Source organism: Aquarana catesbeiana, linkage group LG07, assembly GCF_042186555.1.
Source record: "Aquarana catesbeiana isolate 2022-GZ linkage group LG07, ASM4218655v1, whole genome shotgun sequence".
Classification (NCBI taxonomy): domain Eukaryota; kingdom Metazoa; phylum Chordata; class Amphibia; order Anura; family Ranidae; genus Aquarana; species Aquarana catesbeiana.
The window spans coordinates 337,440,605-337,459,999 of NC_133330.1; the positions used below are offsets into that span (position 1 = coordinate 337,440,605).

Consider the following 19,395-nt stretch of genomic DNA (forward strand, 5'->3'; position numbering starts at 1 on the left):
TGGGGGGACCCAATGAAGAGGAGGGGCCTAAATCGGCGGTGGGGCACCCCCAGAAGAAGGGGATTGGGGCTGCTCTGTGCAAACGATTGCACAGAGCAGGTAAGTATAGGCATGTTTGTTATTTTTAAAAACGAGGGTTTACAACCTCTTTAATTTTCAAAGCAAACTCTTCCATCTATCCATGTCTCCATGCTTTATATTTTGTTGAGAAGTCACTTTAAAAAACACCCCCCCTAGCATTTCTGGCTGTGGCCATCTTAAAAAGGAAGTAAATCCTGATGGGTTTTAGTTCCCCTTTTTTCCCCTGCAAAGTAAAAGCATAATGGGCTAGAATGCATCGCATACACGTTTGCCCCTCTTCCTTCCGGGGCCGCAGACTCCGGCTCTGTGACTGGCTGGAGTGGTGTGACGTCTCTCCCACACATGCACGCGGCAACGGTCAGTCGCGGCACTTGCTAGTGAAGAAACGGCACGGAGGGCCGTTTCTTTGGCACAAGCGTATATGATAAATATCTCCTAAACCGTGCAGGTTTAGGAGATATTTACAGTACCTACAGGTAAGCCCTATTATAGGCTTACCTGTAGGTACAAGTGATCTAACTAGGTTTACAACCACTTTAAGGGCAAGATGATTCATGTAGCATATACTTCCCAGAATCCATCTGCCCTTAGCTCAGGCAGGAGGGAGTGCTTCGGTGAGAATACCCCTCCTCAAATAAGGCTACTGCCGAAACGCGTCAGCATTATTGTTTTATTGTCACTCTGATGTACCAATAAATGACACTTCAAGGATTTACAGTCTTGCCGGCTCTTCTTCCTATTATAACTTCGGTCTAGGCCAGAAACCAGGAAGTAACTGAGGAAATGTAAACAAAAAGTGTAAAACAAGTAAATGTAATATTCTTTCCTATCTATTTACTACAGTAAAAACCTTGGATTGCAAGCATAATTTGTTCCAGAAAATTGCTTGTAATCCAAATCACTTGTTTATCAAAGCAATTTTCCCCATAAGAAATAATGGAAACTCAAATGATTCGTTCTACAACCATTTATTCATAGGTCCTTCAGTTTATAGTCCATATAAAAGGATTATAGCAATGTGATCAGGTTGTGTAACCATAAAATGTCCATCCACAAATGGAAGCCTCCACAAGGGGATTAGAAGAAAAATCCAGCAGGAGCTCCAGAGTATAAAAGAGAAGAGAGGCGCCTCTAAGTGTAGCAATATGGTTACATTTAATGAAGGTACAACATTTAGCAACTCACACGGTTGATGATTAAAAGAGGCACATCTAAGTATGCAGGCATCCGGGGTAAAGCTGTCCACATAGACCATCCCCCGCACCGCCAGCTCTCACCGCTGTCATTCTCCAATGGTGACCGGGAAGACTGCCCTGCAGTAGAGCGATCTAAAAACGAGGCTTGGACCGCTCGTGGAGCGCAGTGTGGAAGGGATGACGTCTATGGTGAGGCGGGGGATGCTCTATGTGGACAGCTTTGGACCTTCATTAAAGTGGAGGGCCACCCTGAAAAAAAATTGCACCAAAAATCCTAAAAGAATGTAAAAAAAAAACATTTGAAAAAAAAAAATGTTTTTTTAAACTTACCTGAACCCTTGTTGCTAGGCAGTCTTCCTAATCTGCCTCTTCCTATTCCGCAGCTTGTCCTGCTCCTTGGTGAGCGGCCCCGTTGCCTTCTGGGAACTGTGTGTGTTCCCAGAAAACCACGGGGCCGTTCAGAGCGTCGCGCCGCAGGAAACTGGCAGTGAAGCTGCAAGGCTCTGCTGCCTGTTTCCCTTAGTTAGGATGGAGGTGCCGGGACCCGAGGGACGGGTCAGCCTCGGGCGGCCGACATCGCGGTCACCCAGGACAGGTAAATCTACTTATTTAAAGTCAGCAGCTACAGTGTTTGTAGCTGCTGACTTAAATTTTTTTTTTCACTGTCCGGAATCCCGCTTTAAATGTAACCATATTGCTACACTTAGAGACGCCTCTCTTCTCTTTTTATACTCAGTTGTGACATGACACTACTTGTATATCAAGACATCGCTTGTAGATCAAGTCGAAATGTATTTAAAAATGTTGCTTATCTTGCAAAACGCTCTCAAACCAAGGTTTTACTGTAATGCTGTCAGCATAAGGATTAGAAAATAGTTCATGTTGATTGTGAGAGTGATGCCGATCATAGATCTGCTTTATCAGGAGATATAGGAGGTGTGTATGGTCTCACAAAACATCCAACTGGATAAACGGTGAACCAGAGACTCCCGGGACCCGGTTCCCTTTACAAGGCTTCAATAGGCCCGATAAGTTTATAAAGTAATAACCAAAGATCTTGATGCACCAAGTTGATGGCCAACATAAAAGTGTGGGGATATTCCGCTCATCGTATGATAGGAAATTTACTCCACCTTCCCTCATCGCACCTCTTACTTTACTCTTCCTTTTTACTTGCAGCTCAAAAAGGTTTCCAGCGTTTCGAAGCCATGGAGCTCGGTTCAGCAGAGAGACCGCTGGATTTATCCACATCCGTCCGGAGTCTGGTCCCCCGACAGAGATTCTTGCTAATTGAAATACAAGACAAGAAGGTGAGGGGGTAACATTTTGTATAATGGGGGTAGGGAGGGGATCAGCCTTCAGCTGGCCTTCTTCTACACAACTGAATTATCTAAGAACCATTATGGAGAAGAAACTCCATTTGTTGTTGCCACCATCCCAAATATGTTGGGTCTTCTACACAACTAATCCCGGCGTTTCCTCTCTCCTCAGCTCACCCTCTACACCTACAACTGGGCTCCAGACTTGGGGGCGTCGCTGAGTCGTTCGCTGGTGCGTTTGATCCAATGGCAGAATGCGCGGGCGCACGTGGTGCACTGTCTACTGAACCAGAAGATGGGACTGTTCCATCACTACTGCTTTACCGACACGCCGATGCATGAGGACAACAAGCAGGTAATGGATATTGGAAAAAAAACCATAGAAGAGTCGCCATCCGAAATCTAATGCCTGCTGGGAAGATTGTGTTTTTTTTTTTTTTTTTTTTAACCTCTTCTGGACCGCCCACTGTATATATACGTCATTACTTTGACGTTATATACTAGTAATGGCGAACCTTGGCACCCCGGTTGTTTTGGAACTACATTTCCCACGATGCTCATGCACTCTGCAGTGTAGTTGAGCATCATGGGAAATGTAGTTCCAAAACATCTGGGGTGCCAAGGTTCGCCATCACGGTTATATACCATTGTTATGGCAGTGGCTAGCTGCCAAAACCCCAGTATTTTCTTTATACAGCGGGCGATTCGGCGTCTGATAAGAGTGCTCCCGGCGACAGATTCGCCACGGAATCACTTTTATAGGAAGCGGAAAGACAAAACCCCTAGTGGTGGACTTTTAAAATTGCCGTTCTACATACATTTCTTCTGCAGCTTCCCACTCGTTTCCCCCCGCTTACCGGAGACGTCGGTAAAGAAGCAATCTGATCCTGGGGTGACAAGCAGGAAGTCGGGTGAGGGCAGGATGGCCCCCACTCACCTCTATGTCCTTGGAGGACCGGAGCGACGGTCCGACGTCACTTCTGCCTATAGGCCTTAAAGAGCCTTTTTTTTTTTCTTTTAGTAAATGTAAAATAATACTTTTTTTTCTCTTTTAATGTTATGTGAGATCTGAGGACCTGTCATGCTTATTTCTATTACAAGGGATGTTTACATTTCTTGTAATATGCATAAAAGTGATCAGAAGAAAAAATAAATGAAAGGGACATTGTAAAAATAAAAAGTAAAATAAATAAGGAAAAAGAAAAAAAAAATGTAAAGCACCCCGTCCCTCCGTGCTCGCACGCAGAAGCGAATGCATACGTAAGTCGCGCCCACATATGCAAACGGTGTTCAAACCACACATCTGAGGTATGACCGTGATTGTTAGAGAGAGAGAGCAATAATTCTAGCACTAGACCTCCTCTGTAACTCAAAACAGGTAAGGTGTAAAAAATGTGAAAGCGTCACCTATGGAGATTTTTAAGTACTGTAGTTTGTCGCCATTCCACGAGCGTGCGCAATTTTAACGCATTACATGTTTGGTATCTATGTACTCGGCGTAACATCATCTTTCACATTATACAAAAAAATTGGTCTAACTTTACTGTTTTTTTGAATGAAAAAAAAGTGTATTTGTAAGGCCGCTGCACAAATACAGTGTGACATAAAATATTGCAATGATCTCCATTTTGTTCTCTAGGGTCTCTAAAAAAAAATATATATAAAAAAATATTTAAAAAAAAAAAATATATATATACATATATATATATAATAATGTTTGGGGGTTCTAAATAATTTGCTAGCAAAAAATACAGATTTTAACAGCAAATGTCAGCAATAGGCCTGGTCCTTAAATGGTTAAACATTGTGAACCACTTTAATACCGGGAACTTTCACTGCCCAGGCCAATTTTCAACTTTCAGCGCTCTCACATTTTGAATGACAATTGCGCGGTCATGCAACATTGTACCCAAATTAATTTTACCTCCTTATTTTTGAGACACAGCTTTCTTTTGGTTGTATTTAACCACCCAAAAGTGGAAAGTTCTGCTTTAAGGACTCCTAACCCCCGGACATGCCACATTTGCCCACAGCCGGGTGCCCACACTTGCAATGCCCGTGCCACGGAGAGGAGAGGGAGAGGAGCGAGGCTTCAGGCGGCCACATCGCTGGACCGTGGAACAGGTGAGTGTCTGATTATTAAAAGTCAGCAGCTGCACTTTTTGTAGCTGCTAACTCTTAATCTTAAAAACGACTGGAACGCCGCTTTAAGGACCGCCCTATCACAAATAAACTGCTACAGGGGGGGCCCTCCTGCGCAGAATCACACATATATGTGATTCTGCACTTCCGCCTAGGGGGGGCGATGCTTTAACTGTGATTACTGACGGCAGAAGCCGATCTGCGGGTGCCGACCACTAGATGTTCGCCGAGCACCTGCCGATCGTCGACGGAGACACAGAACGCAGCTCTGCCTATGTAAACCAGGCAAAGTCCTGTTCTGACGGGGGAGGGGGGGAGGGATGGATTTTTTTGTGTCCTTGGAATGGACATGGAATAAAATCCATCACTTCCCTTAGTAAAAGCACCACATACAGTACAGAAAAATACTGGCTAGGCACACAGTGAGCCCTTTGATTGCCCTAGATCAGCGATGGCGAGCCTTGGCACCCCAGATGTTTTGGACCTACATTTCCCATGATGCTCATGCACTCTGCAGTGTAGTGGAGCATCATGGGAAATGTAGTTCCAAAACATCTGGGGTGCCAAGGTTCACCATCACTGCCCTAGATGGTTAACCCCTTCCCAGACAGTGTTATTAGTACAGTGACGGTGTATATTTTTAGCACTGATCACTGTATTCGTGTCACTGGTTCCCACAAAGTGTCAGTGTCAGATTGTCTGTCCCACTATAAGTCACTGATTGCCGCCATTATTTCATTATACAGTATATATATATATATATATATTTTAAACATATTTAACCACTTCAATACCGGACACTTTTATCCTCTTTCAGTCTTCAACTTTCAGCGCTGTTGTGCTTTGAATGACTAATAGTCCGTCATGCAACACTGAACCCATATGAATTATATTTCTTTTTTTGGGAGAGAGATAGAGCTTTCTTTTGGTGGTATTTAATCACCACTTTTTTTTTTTTTTTTTTGCTATATAAACAAAAAATACAGACAATTTAAAAAAAAAACAAGTTTTTCTTTGTTCTAAAATGTTTGTAACGACACCCCGAGTATGAAAGAGTTTAAAGTTGTTCCATTTCCCAACACAAAGGCATCTACCGAACCCTCCAATCAGCCGAACAAAAAACCCATATGAATAATTCTTCCCCCCCCAAGTACGAGACAAGGCTCTGTACGGAGGGTCCAACAGGAATCAGACTCTTATTAGAACCAGAATACAGTCTTATATACAGTAGAAGAGGAGGCCCCCCCTCCTGCTCTTATTACTCTAACAATAAAACTGTAACCAGAAACTGAATTAACATGAACTAATTAACTAATCCCTTAAAGCAGCCGATGTGGCTCTGTTCCCCTCCTGAGCATTGTATGATTAATCGGGATTTCGCTACAGGTCAGACTTGTTGTCACCGAGCCTCACACATTAAAATAAACACAGAACACCTTCTCACAATAGCAGGAGCTAATTACAATTAACAATACAAACAGTGATCTGCTCCCCCCCCCCCATCCTCAGCCTAGTAAGCAACAAAATATAGTATGAGTAGACTGTCCGGCTCCTACCCAGTTCTAGAGGCCAATGTGATCAGCTCTCTCCACTAACATGTTGAGTTCAGAACCAAACAAACCAAGAATAGTCTTTACATATATCCTGGGAGATATTGTGGATAAATATTACTGTCCCATTTTAAGTAATCTGAGATATATTTTCTCAGTCACCCTGTGCCCAAAAGTGACTCCCGTCACAATGTTGCAAATAAAGAATCTTCCTTCGTAAATTTTGGCAAACGTATTCTGCTCCATTTCTGACGGCCAATCTAATTTCTTGAGGCCTTAAAATTCCAGGACAGTACAAATACCCCCCCCTCAAATGACTCCTTTTTAGAAAGTAGACAATCCAAGGTATTTTTCATATGCTCTTTTTGTATTTTTAATCAGGATCCCAACCCATTCCTCAATTCCACCCTGGAGGTAGACGCTCTGATCCGAAGCCCCACGCCTCCTCCAAACAAGGAACAGACTCGTTTGAGCACATCAGGCCGCGGCCTCCCGTCCTTACACTACCCTCCAGACATCGTGCCGTTCGATGAGGTTCTTCGGGACGTCATGCCGGTGAAACCCATGCATCTCTCCTCCGAGGTGGACACCGTGTCCCGCCATGGAGCCCAGTTCTTGGAGATTAAGAGCACAGAGAAAAGAGGTGAGGAGATATGAAAGTTCAGCAGCAGGATCCACAATTTCGGCCCGGCCATACATGGATCGAATGGGTGGGGTGGGTACCATTCGAGATCTGTTTAACCGCCATGTTGGATTGGATGGGGTTAGGGGAAGCTCATAAAAGTAGCACTCTAGTGTTAATTACGTTACTCTGATTGGACAAGGTGCAGAGGTGGGGTGGTGACATCACACTCTCCACCTTTATCCAATCAGAGAACACTTTGCATTCAATGAGAAAATGCAAAGCATTCTGTGAATGGCTCTCATGCCTGAACAGCCGACCCCCTGTGTTCAGATTGTGGCAGCCTCTTGGCACAGGACCTGGAAGATCTCTGGAGTAGCAGTGTAGTAGTGGTGTAGTAGCCGTGTCTATTACAGTGATTTCCAGCTTCTAGAGCAGTGGTCTTCAAATTGTGGCTCAAGGGTAGGATGTGGCCCTTTGTCTGCCTTTATGTAGCCCTTGGGGCACTATTCCTCATTTATTCAATCATTATTTTCTCCTGACACCAATGAGGGAGCACTATTCTTTTCACAGTTGAACAGTGGGGCCTATTCCTTTTGTTGGCATCAATGAAAGGCCATACTTCTACTAATACCAATGATGGGGCACTTTTCATGCCACTGACCCCAATGATGGGGCACTATTCCTTCCACTGACACCAATGATGTTGCACTATTCCTGCCAATGATGGGGCACTATTCCTCCCACTGACACCAATGATGCGGGGCACTATTCCTCCCACTGACACCAATGATGCGGGGCACTATTCCTCCCACTGACACCAATGATGCGGGGCACTATTCCTGCCACTGACACCAGTGATGGGGCACTATTCCTGCCACTGACACCAGTGATGGGGCACTATTCCTGCCACTGACACCAGTGATGGGGCACTATTCCTGCCACTGACACCAGTGATGGGGCACTATTCCTGCCACTGACACCAATGATGGGGCACTATTCCTGCCACTGACACCAATGATGGGGCACTATTCCTGCCAATGATGGGGCACTGTTCCTGCCACTGACACCAATGATGGGGCACCATTCTTGCCACTGACACCAATGATGGGGCACCATTCTTGCCACTGACACCAATGATGGGGCACCATTCCTGCCACTGACACCAATGATGGGGCACTATTCCTCCCACTGACACCAAATATGAGGCACTATTCCTCCCACTGACACCAATGATGGGGCACTATTCCTCCCACTGACACCAACGATGGGGCACTATTCCTCCCACTGACACCAACGATGGGGACACTATTCCTCCCACTGACACCAACGATGGGGACACTATTCCTCCCACTGACACCAACGATGGGGACACTATTCCTCCCACTGACACCAACGATGGGGACACTATTCCTCCCACTGACATCAACGATGGGGCACTATTCCTGCCACTGACACCAATGATGGGGCACTATTCCTGCCAATGATGGGGCACTGTTCCTGCCACTGACACCAATGATGGGGCACTATTCTTGCCACTGACACCAATGATGGGGCACTATTCTTGCCACTGACACCAATGATGGGGCACTATTCTTGCCACTGACACCAATGATGGGGCACCATTCTTGCCACTGACACCAAATATGAGGCACTATTCCTCCCACTGACACCAATGATGGGGACACTATTCCTCCCACTGACACCAAATATGAGGCACTATTCCTCCCACTGACACCAAATATGAGGCACTATTCCTCCCACTGACACCAAATATGAGGCACTATTCCTTCCACTGACACCAATGATGGGGACACTATTCCTCCCACTGACACCAATGATGGGGCACTATTCCTCCCACTGACACCAATGATGGGGCACTATTCCTCCCACTGACACCAATGATGGGGACACTATTCCTCCCACTGACACCAATGATGGGGCACTATTCCTCCCACTGACACCAATGATGGGGCACTATTCCTCCCACTGACATCAATGATGGGGCACTATTCTTTCCCCTAATGCCTAAGATGCATCGTTTACTCCGACTCACGCCAGGACAATTTCTACTCTCACTGGCCACAGGTCGGCCCCCTGAAGTCTGAAGGACAGTAAAGTGGCCCTTTGTTCAGAAAGTTTGGGGACCCCGGCTGTAGAGGGATCCCACAGGAATAGTATATGTAAAGGTAAAATGTGAACGTTTTCCATGCCTGGAGTTCTTCTTTAACATGGACATTTGTATTGCAGAGGTGGAGAAGCAGCTGAAGATTGAGAACCTCTTTGTGACGTGGCAGCAGAGATCAGCCCAGTCCAATATGCCGATCAGTGTAAGTCCCCTTTTCATCAGCAGTGACAATCGTTCAGTTTTTTTTTTTTGGCCCTTTACTTTATTCTCCGGTTGTTTTTTCTCTTCTGCAGGCGGCAGATTTGGACACATTGAAGCAATCTGCCAGGATGGTTCATTATTGCGCCACCCCACTGCTGTTCGATCCGTCGTTTCAAGTGCAGGTTCAGAACGATCAGAGCCGGAGCGAAGGGAAGGTATGCCAGTCACATGAGGGGCCCCCAACATGGGCTAGCAGGGAATTCATAGATCTACAACAGGTTGTCACCGATTCATTCTTATACATTGCAATCTGTATAGAAAAGTAAGATTTATTACATACCTCTAGTAACATTTACCCCTATCCGGCACGATTCAGTGACCCTGAAACACATTCATATTAAACTGTACATCTGGGCAAATTAAAGTACAGGCCTTCTACCTATGTACATTCTCCTGTAATTTGTCTCTTTTTATATGCTGCAAGTACTTAAAAAAAGGCTTGTGATCCTGCCACAAAGTGTTGGATTGCATAAAACCCCCATAACTGATTTGTAGTCCAGCAGGGAAGAACCAAGCAGGACTGACAGCACTACATGGGATTACAGTGTAGCTGAGGCAGAGTTGACAGCTTAAACAGGAAGTTGGGGTCTCACTGGAGTTCTGGCAGGATCAGCAGGTAATTTATCTGTACTTGCAGCATTCTTAAAGGGATAAAACAAGTTAAAGTGTGCTCCAAACTGGGGCCCGGGAAACCAGATGCGACCCTTTGCTTGCTTTTATCCAGCCCTTTGGGCACTAATATATATCCACTGATATCAATAATGGGGCATAATTCCCCCCACTGACACTAGTGAAGGCACACAGTTCCTCCCAATGACACCAATGATGGGGCACAGTTCCTCCCAGTGATACCAACAATGGGGACCCACTGACAGAACACAATTCCTCCCACTGACACTAATGATGGGACACTATTCCTCCCACTGACACTAATGATGGGACACAATTCCTCCCACTGACACCAATGATGGGACACAATTCCTCCCACTGACACTAATGATGGGACACAATTCCTCCCACTGACACCAATGATGGGACACAATTCCTCCCACTGACACTAATGATGGGACACAATTCCTCCCACTGACACCAATGATGGGGCACTATTCCTCCCACTGACACTAATGATGGGACACAATTCCTCCCACTGACACCAATGATGGGGCACTATTCCTCCCACTGATACCAATGATGGGGCACTATTCCTCCCACTGATACCAATGATGGGGCACTATTCCTCTCACTGACACCAATGATGGGGCACTATTCCTCCCACTGACACCAATGATGGGGCACTATTCCTCCCACTGACACTAATGATGGGACACAATTCCTCCCACTGACACCAATGATGGGGCACTATTCCTCCCACTGATACCAATGATGGGGCACTATTCCTCCCACTGATACCAATGATGGGGCACTATTCCTCTCACTGACACCAATGATGGGGCACTATTCTTCCCACTGATACCAATGATGGGGCACTATTCCTCCCACTGATACCAATGATGGGGCACTATTCCTCCCACTGATACCAATGATGGGACACAATTCCTCCCACTGACACCAATGATGGGACACTATTCCTCCCACTGACACCAATGATGGGGCACTATTCCTCTCACTGACACCAATGATGGGGCACTATTCTTCCCACTGATACCAATGATGGGGCACTATTCCTCCCACTGATACCAATGATGGGACACAATTCCTCCCACTGACACCAATGATGGGACACAATTCCTCCCAATGACACCAACAAATGGGCCCCACTGACATCATCAATGGGACAAAATCCCTCCCACTGACACTATTGATGGGGACACAATTCCTTCCAGTGATACCAACAATGGGACCCGCTGACAGGACACAATTCCTCCAAATGACACAGTTGATGGGGCAAAATTTATCCCAAGGACACCAACAAATGGGGCCCACTGACACCAATGATAGGAGACAATTCCTCCCACTGACAACAATGATGGGGCACAATTTCTCCCAATGACACCAACAATTTCTCCCAATGATGCCAATGATGGGACCCACTGACAGGACACAATTCCTCCAAATGACACCGATAATGGGGCACAATTTCTCCCAAGGACACCAACAAATGGGGCCCACTGACACCAATGATGGGACACAATTCCTCAAACTGACACCAAATATGGGTCACAATTGCTTCCAATGACACCAACAATTGGGCCTAATTACACCAATGATGGGACACAATTTCTCCCGATTACACCAATGATGGGGTACAATTTTTCCCAATGGCACCAATGATGGGGCACAATTTCTCCCAATGATGGGGCACAAATTCCCCCAATCACAGCAACAATTTCTCCCAATGACACCAATGATGGCACACATTTTCATCCCACTGACACCAATGATGGGGCATTATTTTTTTCCCACTGATATCAGGACCTCTTCTACTCCCAATATTTTAGAAAAACAATATACTGTATACATTTCTGATGATCTTCTAAAGCCCCCTTTAGCCTCTTCCAGCCTGTACTCCAGCTTCTTGATGGGGACAATGGTGAACCGTACCTGCACAGTACATGTCGGCAACACTGCTCATAGTCTCCACCAGGGGTGCATGTGACAGGGTGACAACACAATTATCATTCTATAACAGGAAATGCCTGAACAAGGACCTTCATGGCAGGATCACAAGGGGGTTATTGTAAAGAAAGCTGCAGACTTACATCTGCTTTAGGGCCAGTGTTGATGGGCTTCACTGAGTGCTTTTGAAATGAGTGTACGATGCTTGTGAGGTCATTCAGAATACATTGACAGGTTCCTTTTGACTTGCAGTTGACCTCATTCTGACCTGTAGTTGACCTGTTATGAGCTGCTTTTGCAATCACATCAACATATAAGGAGAGAAGTTTTTCTCAGGGGAACACAAGCCCATCGACGCCGGCCCCTAGGCTGACACCGGCCCTTAGACTGTCTTGCACATCTCAGGGGGGTGATTCACTTTTGGGACCAAACTTGAAGTGGAAGGATTCATTTTAAAATGTATGATGCATTTCCGCAGAAACGGCACCGATCCAATGACTCGGGGGCGTCGGGCAGAGACCGCAGTCACAGTTGCGATTCTGCAGATATGCCTCCCAGTAGAGCGAGGGATGAGCCGTGGCTCCAGGAACTGTGCACAGCATTCATGCAGCAATACATCCAGTATCTACAGAGTACCGGCTTCATCCTTGTCCAGCTACGGCCTGCTTCTCCTGCCCGCAGGTAGGTGCCGGTCCTGGGTGTTGGGGGGAAGGAGGCTCTTGTCATTTGATTAGTAATCATTAAAACACCATATTTTAAGGTTAAAGAGACCCTGTCACCGGCCCTTGCATATAGTTATAGTGAATGTACACAAAAAATACTTTTTTCTCATTTACGGAGGGAAAAGGGAAGTCTTGACTGTCAAACCAAAAGAATTTACTGTGTAAAAAAAAAAACTCAATCGTTTTCACCCCGTGCCACAGAAACTGCCACAAAAGTTAAAATAGGTTTTTGCTGCCACCTTAATTCAAAAATAAACTTTTTACATCTAGTGTACTCAATGTCTCTCAATAAAGAAACCTACAAACGGTAGAGCTGCAACAATCGGGAAAAAAAAATTCAAAATTCTGAGGTTAAAAATAAAGATATGAAATGAAATAAAATAGAAAATAAAATGCCCCGGGGTAGATTTACTAAAACTGGTGCACACAGAATCTGGTGCAGCTCTGCATAGTAACCAATCAGCTTCCAGGTTTTATTGGCAAAGCTTAAAAGTGGAACTTCAGTCATTTTTTTCATGTTTCCATCTATTAAATCTTCTTGTTTTAACTTTTGGATAGTAAAACATTTTTTTTCTGCCAGAAAAATCCCTTATACCGCCCACTTCCTGTTTCTTGTCTGGTCATTGGCCTAGGCTGATGACATCATACACAGCTCTCTCTCTCTTACTCTGGTGAGAGTTTGCCAGGAAGGGAGGGGGGATGAGTCGCAAGAGGGCCAATGAGAGCTGCAGAGCTGGAGGTGGTCCTCTGTGTGTCTGTGTAAATCCAGGAAGTGAACAGGTAGCGGCTTCAGCTGCCCACAGTTAAAATGGCTGCAGCCAGACTCAGTGGAGGGAGATTTCTGCCGCATATTTGGCAAGTACAGAATCACAATATATATAAAATAATATGCAAAGTTACATAGTAGGTGAGGTTGAAAAAAGACTCAAGTCCAACCTTTGTGTGTGATTATATGTCAGTATTACATTGTATATCCCTGTATGTTGCGGTCATTCAGGTGCTTATCTAATAGTTTATTGAAACTATCGATGCCCCCCACTGAGACCACCGCCTGTGGAAGGGAATTCCACATCCTTGCCGCTCTTACAGTAAAGAACCCTCTATGTAGTTTAAGGTTAAACCTCTTTTCTTCTAATTTTAATGAGTGGCCTTGTTGTGAAACTTGGCAGACTGCCTGTTTGTTTTTTTTTGGTTTTGTACTGCTGTTGGCTTGAGCAGAGAACTCTGCATTGAATCAGGAAAATGCTTTGTTGAGATCATATTGGGGGAAAGAATCGCAATCTCGATTCTTAACGATTATCCGCGCAGCTCTAAGTAGACATCACTACTCCACCTCTACTCCACCACTACTACAGTGATCTCCACTTGATTTTGAGTCCCGTACTTAGCGGCTGGCCAAATGCATTCCTTAAACAGGAGGTTGGCCATTCAGCATGGACTCCATTCAGAATGATGCTTTGCATTTTCTGAATGAATGCAAAGCATTCTGAGATTGGATGAGGTGGGAAGGGTGACGTCACCACCCCCCACCTTGTCCAATGAGAGAACACTTTGCATTCACTCAGAAAATGCAAAGCATTCTCTGAATGGCGCCCATGCTGAATGGGCCAACCTCCTGTGTTCACAATGCACCAGGCCCGCTGGAAGCAAGTGGAGGTGACGGAAATAGCTGTGCCTACTACGGTGGATTACTGCTTCCAAGGGCATCAGCCAGGTGTTGTATATTCAAAGTTACATGGGCACAAACTGGACCAATGCAGCTATGGCAACATATACCATGCCTGGAATTCTTCTTTAACTTTTGTATTTTTAAATCCCACTTCAGTCATTTCAAGCAGTTGTGACAGAGTCTCCTTAATGAAGTTTATAGCCATAGAAAACAAGCTAAAGCGGTAATTAAATTGCAATCTTTGTGTCCACAGCATCGCGCGGATCAGAGCGGTGCCCTCGCTGGCTCCGGAGAACAGAGCATCCAAACCAAAGAGTGAGGGCAGTCCTAAGGTAAGTCTCCACTGCTGGGACATCAGGAAGAAAGATGATTTGTTATTTTAGCCGGTGCAGAAATGTAAAAACTACTTTGTTGAAGGAAACCTGCACTGACCAGATCTGTAGACTACCAGTGCAGAACATGAAAATGCCAGGTTACTTGGCCCTGTGATGCCTGTTCTTGGGCCAGAACATTTACTTTCAAACGTTTTAGAGTCATGAAATAATATAAAACCTGTAATGTGTTTGTCTTGCAGAGTGCAACTCATACAGTTATTACATATCACCTGCAGAGGGCGCTGCCTGGAGGCATTGTACTGATGGAGCTCTCCTTTCAGGTTGGTAGGAGGAATGGACAGGTAAAGGTGAGAGATGAGTGGACTTTTGGCCTTCAGGATTCTGATCTGTATATTTCTTCCACAGGGATGCTATTTCTGTGTGAAGCAATATGCTCTGGAATGTTCCCGCATACCAATGGGCCAGTCTGTTAACTCGCAGGTACCTACCTTCCACATGTCTGTAATGCATATAATCTCCATATGTGTGACTTAATCTCCCTGCACCAAATTTCTAAGTCATGTCACTGGTTCCTAGTGAATTATCTACATCATTAGTACTATCACCGCTCTCTAGTGAATGAATAGGCTGCATTCTCAGTGATGTCATCAGTCTCTAGTGAATGGATAGGCTGCATTCTCAGTGATGTCATCAGTCTCTAGTGAATGGATAGGCTGCATTCTCAGTGATGTCACCGCTCTCTAGTAAATGGATAGGCTGCATTCTTGGTGATGTCATCGATCTATAGTGAATGGATAGGCTGCATTCTCAGTGATGTCATCAGTCTCTAGTGAATGAATAGGCTGCATTCTCAGGGATGTCATCAGTCTCTAGTGAATGGATAGGCTGTATTCTCTGTGATGTCATTGGTCTCTACTGAATGGATAGACTGCTTTCTCAGTGATGTCACCGGTCTCTAGTAAATGGATAGGCTGCATTTTCAGTGATGTCACCGGTCTCTAGTGAATGGATAGGCTGCATTCCCAGTGATGTCACCAGTCTCTAGTGAATCGATAGGCTGCATTCCCAGTGATGTCACCAGTCTCTAGTGAATGGATAGGCTGCATTCTCAGTGATGTCACCGGTCTCTAGTGAATGGATAGGCTGCATTCTCAGTGATATCATTGGTCTCTAGTGAATGGATAGGCTGCATTCTCAGTGATGTCATTGGTCTCTAGTGAATGGATAGGCTGCATTCTCAGTGATGTCACCGGTCTCTAGTAAATGGATAGGCTGCATTCTCGGTGATGTCATCGATCTATAGTGAATGGATAGGCTGCATTCTCAGTGATGTCACTGGTCTCTACTGAATGGATAGGCTGCATTTTCAGTGATGTCATCAGTCTCTAGTGAATGAATAGGCTGCATTCTCAGGGATGTCATCAGTCTCTAGTGAATGGATAGGCTGCATTCTCAGTGATGTCATTGGTCTCTACTGAATGGATAGACGGCATTCTCAGTGATGTCACCGGTCTCTAGTAAATGGATAGGCTGCATTTTCAGTGATGTCACCGGTCTCTAGTGAATCGATAGGCTGCATTCCCAGTGATGTCACCAGTCTCTAGTGAATGGATAGGCTGCATTCCCAGTGATGTCACCAGTCTCTAGTGAATGGATAGGCTGCATTCTCAGTGATGTCACCAGTCTCTAGCGAATGGATAGGCTGCATTCTCAGTGATGTCACCAGTCTCTAGCGAATGGATAGGCTGCATTCTCAGTGATGTCACCAGTCTCTAGTGAATGGATAGGCTGCATTCTCAGTGATGTCACCAGTCTCTAGTGAATGGATAGGCTGCATTCTCAGTGATGTCACCAGTCTCTAGTGAATGGATAGGCTGCATTCTCAGTGATGTCATCAGTCTCTAGTGAATGGATAGGCTGCATTCTCAGTGATGTCACCAGTCTCTAGTGAATGGATAGGCTGCATTCTCAGTGATGTCATCAGTCTCTAGTGAATGGATAGGCTGCATTCTCAGTGATATCATTGGTCTCTAGTGATTGGATAGGCTGCATTCTCAGTGATGTCACCGGTCTCTAGTAAATGGATAGGCTGCATTCTCGGTGATGTCATCGATCTATAGTGAATGGATAGGCTGCATTCTCAGTGATGTCACTGGTCTCTACTGAATGGATAGGCTGCATTTTCAGTGATGTCATCAGTCTCTAGTGAATGAATAGGCTGCATTCTCAGGGATGTCATCAGTCTCTAGTGAATGGATAGGCTGCATTCTCAGTGATGTCATTGGTCTCTACTGAATGGATAGACGGCATTCTCAGTGATGTCACCGGTCTCTAGTAAATGGATAGGCTGCATTTTCAGTGATGTCACCGGTCTCTAGTGAATCGATAGGCTGCATTCCCAGTGATGTCACCAGTCTCTAGTGAATGGATAGGCTGCATTCCCAGTGATGTCACCAGTCTCTAGTGAATGGATAGGCTGCATTCTCAGTGATGTCACCAGTCTCTAGTGAATGGATAGGCTGCATTCTCAGTGATGTCATCAGTCTCTAGTGAATGGATAGGCTGCATTCTCAGTGATGTCACCAGTCTCTAGTGAATGGATAGGCTGCATTCTCAGTGATGTCATCAGTCTCTAGTGAATGGATAGGCTGCATTCTCAGTGATATCATTGGTCTCTAGTGAATGGATAGGCTGCATTCTCAGTGATGTCACCGGTCTCTAGTAAATGGATAGGCTGCATTCTCGGTGATGTCATCGATCTATAGTGAATGGATAGGCTGCATTCTCAGTGATGTCACTGGTCTCTACTGAATGGATAGGCTGCATTTTCAGTGATGTCATCAGTCTCTAGTGAATGAATAGGCTGCATTCTCAGGGATGTCATCAGTCTCTAGTGAATGGATAGGCTGCATTCTCAGTGATGTCATTGGTCTCTACTGAATGGATAGACGGCATTCTCAGTGATGTCACCGGTCTCTAGTAAATGGATAGGCTGCATTTTCAGTGATGTCACCGGTCTCTAGTGAATCGATAGGCTGCATTCCCAGTGATGTCACCAGTCTCTAGTGAATGGATAGGCTGCATTCCCAGTGATGTCACCAGTCTCTAGTGAATGGATAGGCTGCATTCTCAGTGATGTCACCAGTCTCTAGCGAATGGATAGGCTGCATTCTCAGTGATGTCACCAGTCTCTAGCGAATGGATAGGCTGCATTCTCAGTGATGTCACCAGTCTCTAGTGAATGGATAGGCTGCATTCTCAGTGATGTCACCAGTCTCTAGTGAATGGATAGGCTGCATTCTCAGTGATGTCATCAGTCTCTAGTGAATGGATAGGCTGCATTCTCAGTGATGTCACCAGTCTCTAGTGAATGGATAGGCTGCATTCTCAGTGATGTCATCAGTCTCTAGTGAATGGATAGGCTGCATTCTCAGTGATATCATTGGTCTCTAGTGATTGGATAGGCTGCATTCTCAGTGATGTCACCGGTCTCTAGTGATTGGATAGGCTGCATTCTCAGTGATGTCATTGGTCTCTAGTGAATGGATAGGCTGCATTCTCAGTGATGTCACCGGTCTCTAGTGAATGGATAGGCTGCATTCTCAGTGATGTCATTGGTCTCTAGTGAATGGATAGGCTGCATTCTCAGTGATGTCACCGGTCTCTAGTGATTGGATAGGCTGCATTCTCAGTGATGTCACCGGTCTCTAGTAAATGGATAGGCTGCATTCTCAGTGATGTCATTGGTCTCTAGTGAATTGATAGGCTATATTCTCAGTGATGTCACCAGTCTCTAGTGAATGGATAGGTTGCATTCTCATTGCTTACAGACATAATCTTTACCACTTGGCTCCCTGAAAATTGAATATTTATGTTCATTCTTGATTTCTTTCCCCTGCTCTTCTAATGCTAGGTGGTCTTTCTGTATTATTCAGTAAAGTAAAATTTAAAGTACAATGATAAAATGTAAATCACAGTCACCAATATTTCAATGACACAAAATTTTAGTATATAGCAGTCAGCTAATTAAAATATTATTATGGGTTCCTTGCACATTGCTTTTTGCCCTATTGAGAAAGCCTGTATGTGTCATCATAGTGGGTCAAGCTTCCACCATAGAGATGAAAAGAAATAATTTGTAATAACCAACTTTTGTGTGATGTTTTTACAAGACCGCTGCTCCATCGTTCCTTACCGCTGAGAGTCCAGTGTCTGCCTGAGCTGTGTATGGGATCTGTCCATGTGGGTTAAGCAGCCATCTTGTCTGTGCGTTTTCTTCCTGTTGTGTACAAGTGTCATGTCCTCTCTTATCAGGGTGCCCTCTCCATGCGAACCCATTGCAGGAATACCCCTGAAAGTGCCTCCGAGTCTGCGGTATGTCCCGTCTATCCCCTTCCCCCTCCCCCTGCTCTCGGGCCCTCTTGCACTTTGGCGCTATCCGCACTCCTGGTGTCCCGCTTCCTGTCCTTGTTTGTCATGGAACAATAACCTGTGTTTTGGTGCCTCTGTGTTGATGCTGAACAATTGTCATCCCTTTCCTCTTCTCTCACACTTTTTTGTAATTTTCTAAATATGTGTCAGCGGCTCTCATAATCCCGCGCGGCGCGTCTGATGGCACGCCGTCACTTCTGTTCTCCTGTCTCTTTTCATGAGCGCGTCAGCCCTGTCGCTGTCTGTGATCCTTTCCTGCAATGTCACATTACCCATTCTGTTTATGGCTCAGTGGGGAATGTTCAGATGGTTTTCAGGAAACGAAAACCAGATTCTCTGCATCAGCAATGCAATGAAATTAA

General features: G+C 45.2%; 1 protein-coding gene across 1 annotated transcript in view; it reads left to right on the plus strand.

The window, feature by feature from the left end:
* SZT2 (SZT2 subunit of KICSTOR complex) overlaps positions 1-19,395 on the plus strand; it is a gene marked incomplete in the record, with an annotated part of 250,239 nt that overhangs the window by 183,446 nt on the left and 47,398 nt on the right. The window contains 10 exon segments of the mRNA XM_073593915.1: positions 2,457-2,587; positions 2,769-2,951; positions 6,670-6,931; positions 9,161-9,240; positions 9,332-9,454; positions 12,355-12,557; positions 14,521-14,599; positions 14,842-14,922; positions 15,008-15,082; positions 18,917-18,976. Of these exon segments, the coding sequence (XP_073450016.1) occupies positions 2,457-2,587; positions 2,769-2,951; positions 6,670-6,931; positions 9,161-9,240; positions 9,332-9,454; positions 12,355-12,557; positions 14,521-14,599; positions 14,842-14,922; positions 15,008-15,082; positions 18,917-18,976 (1,277 nt within the window).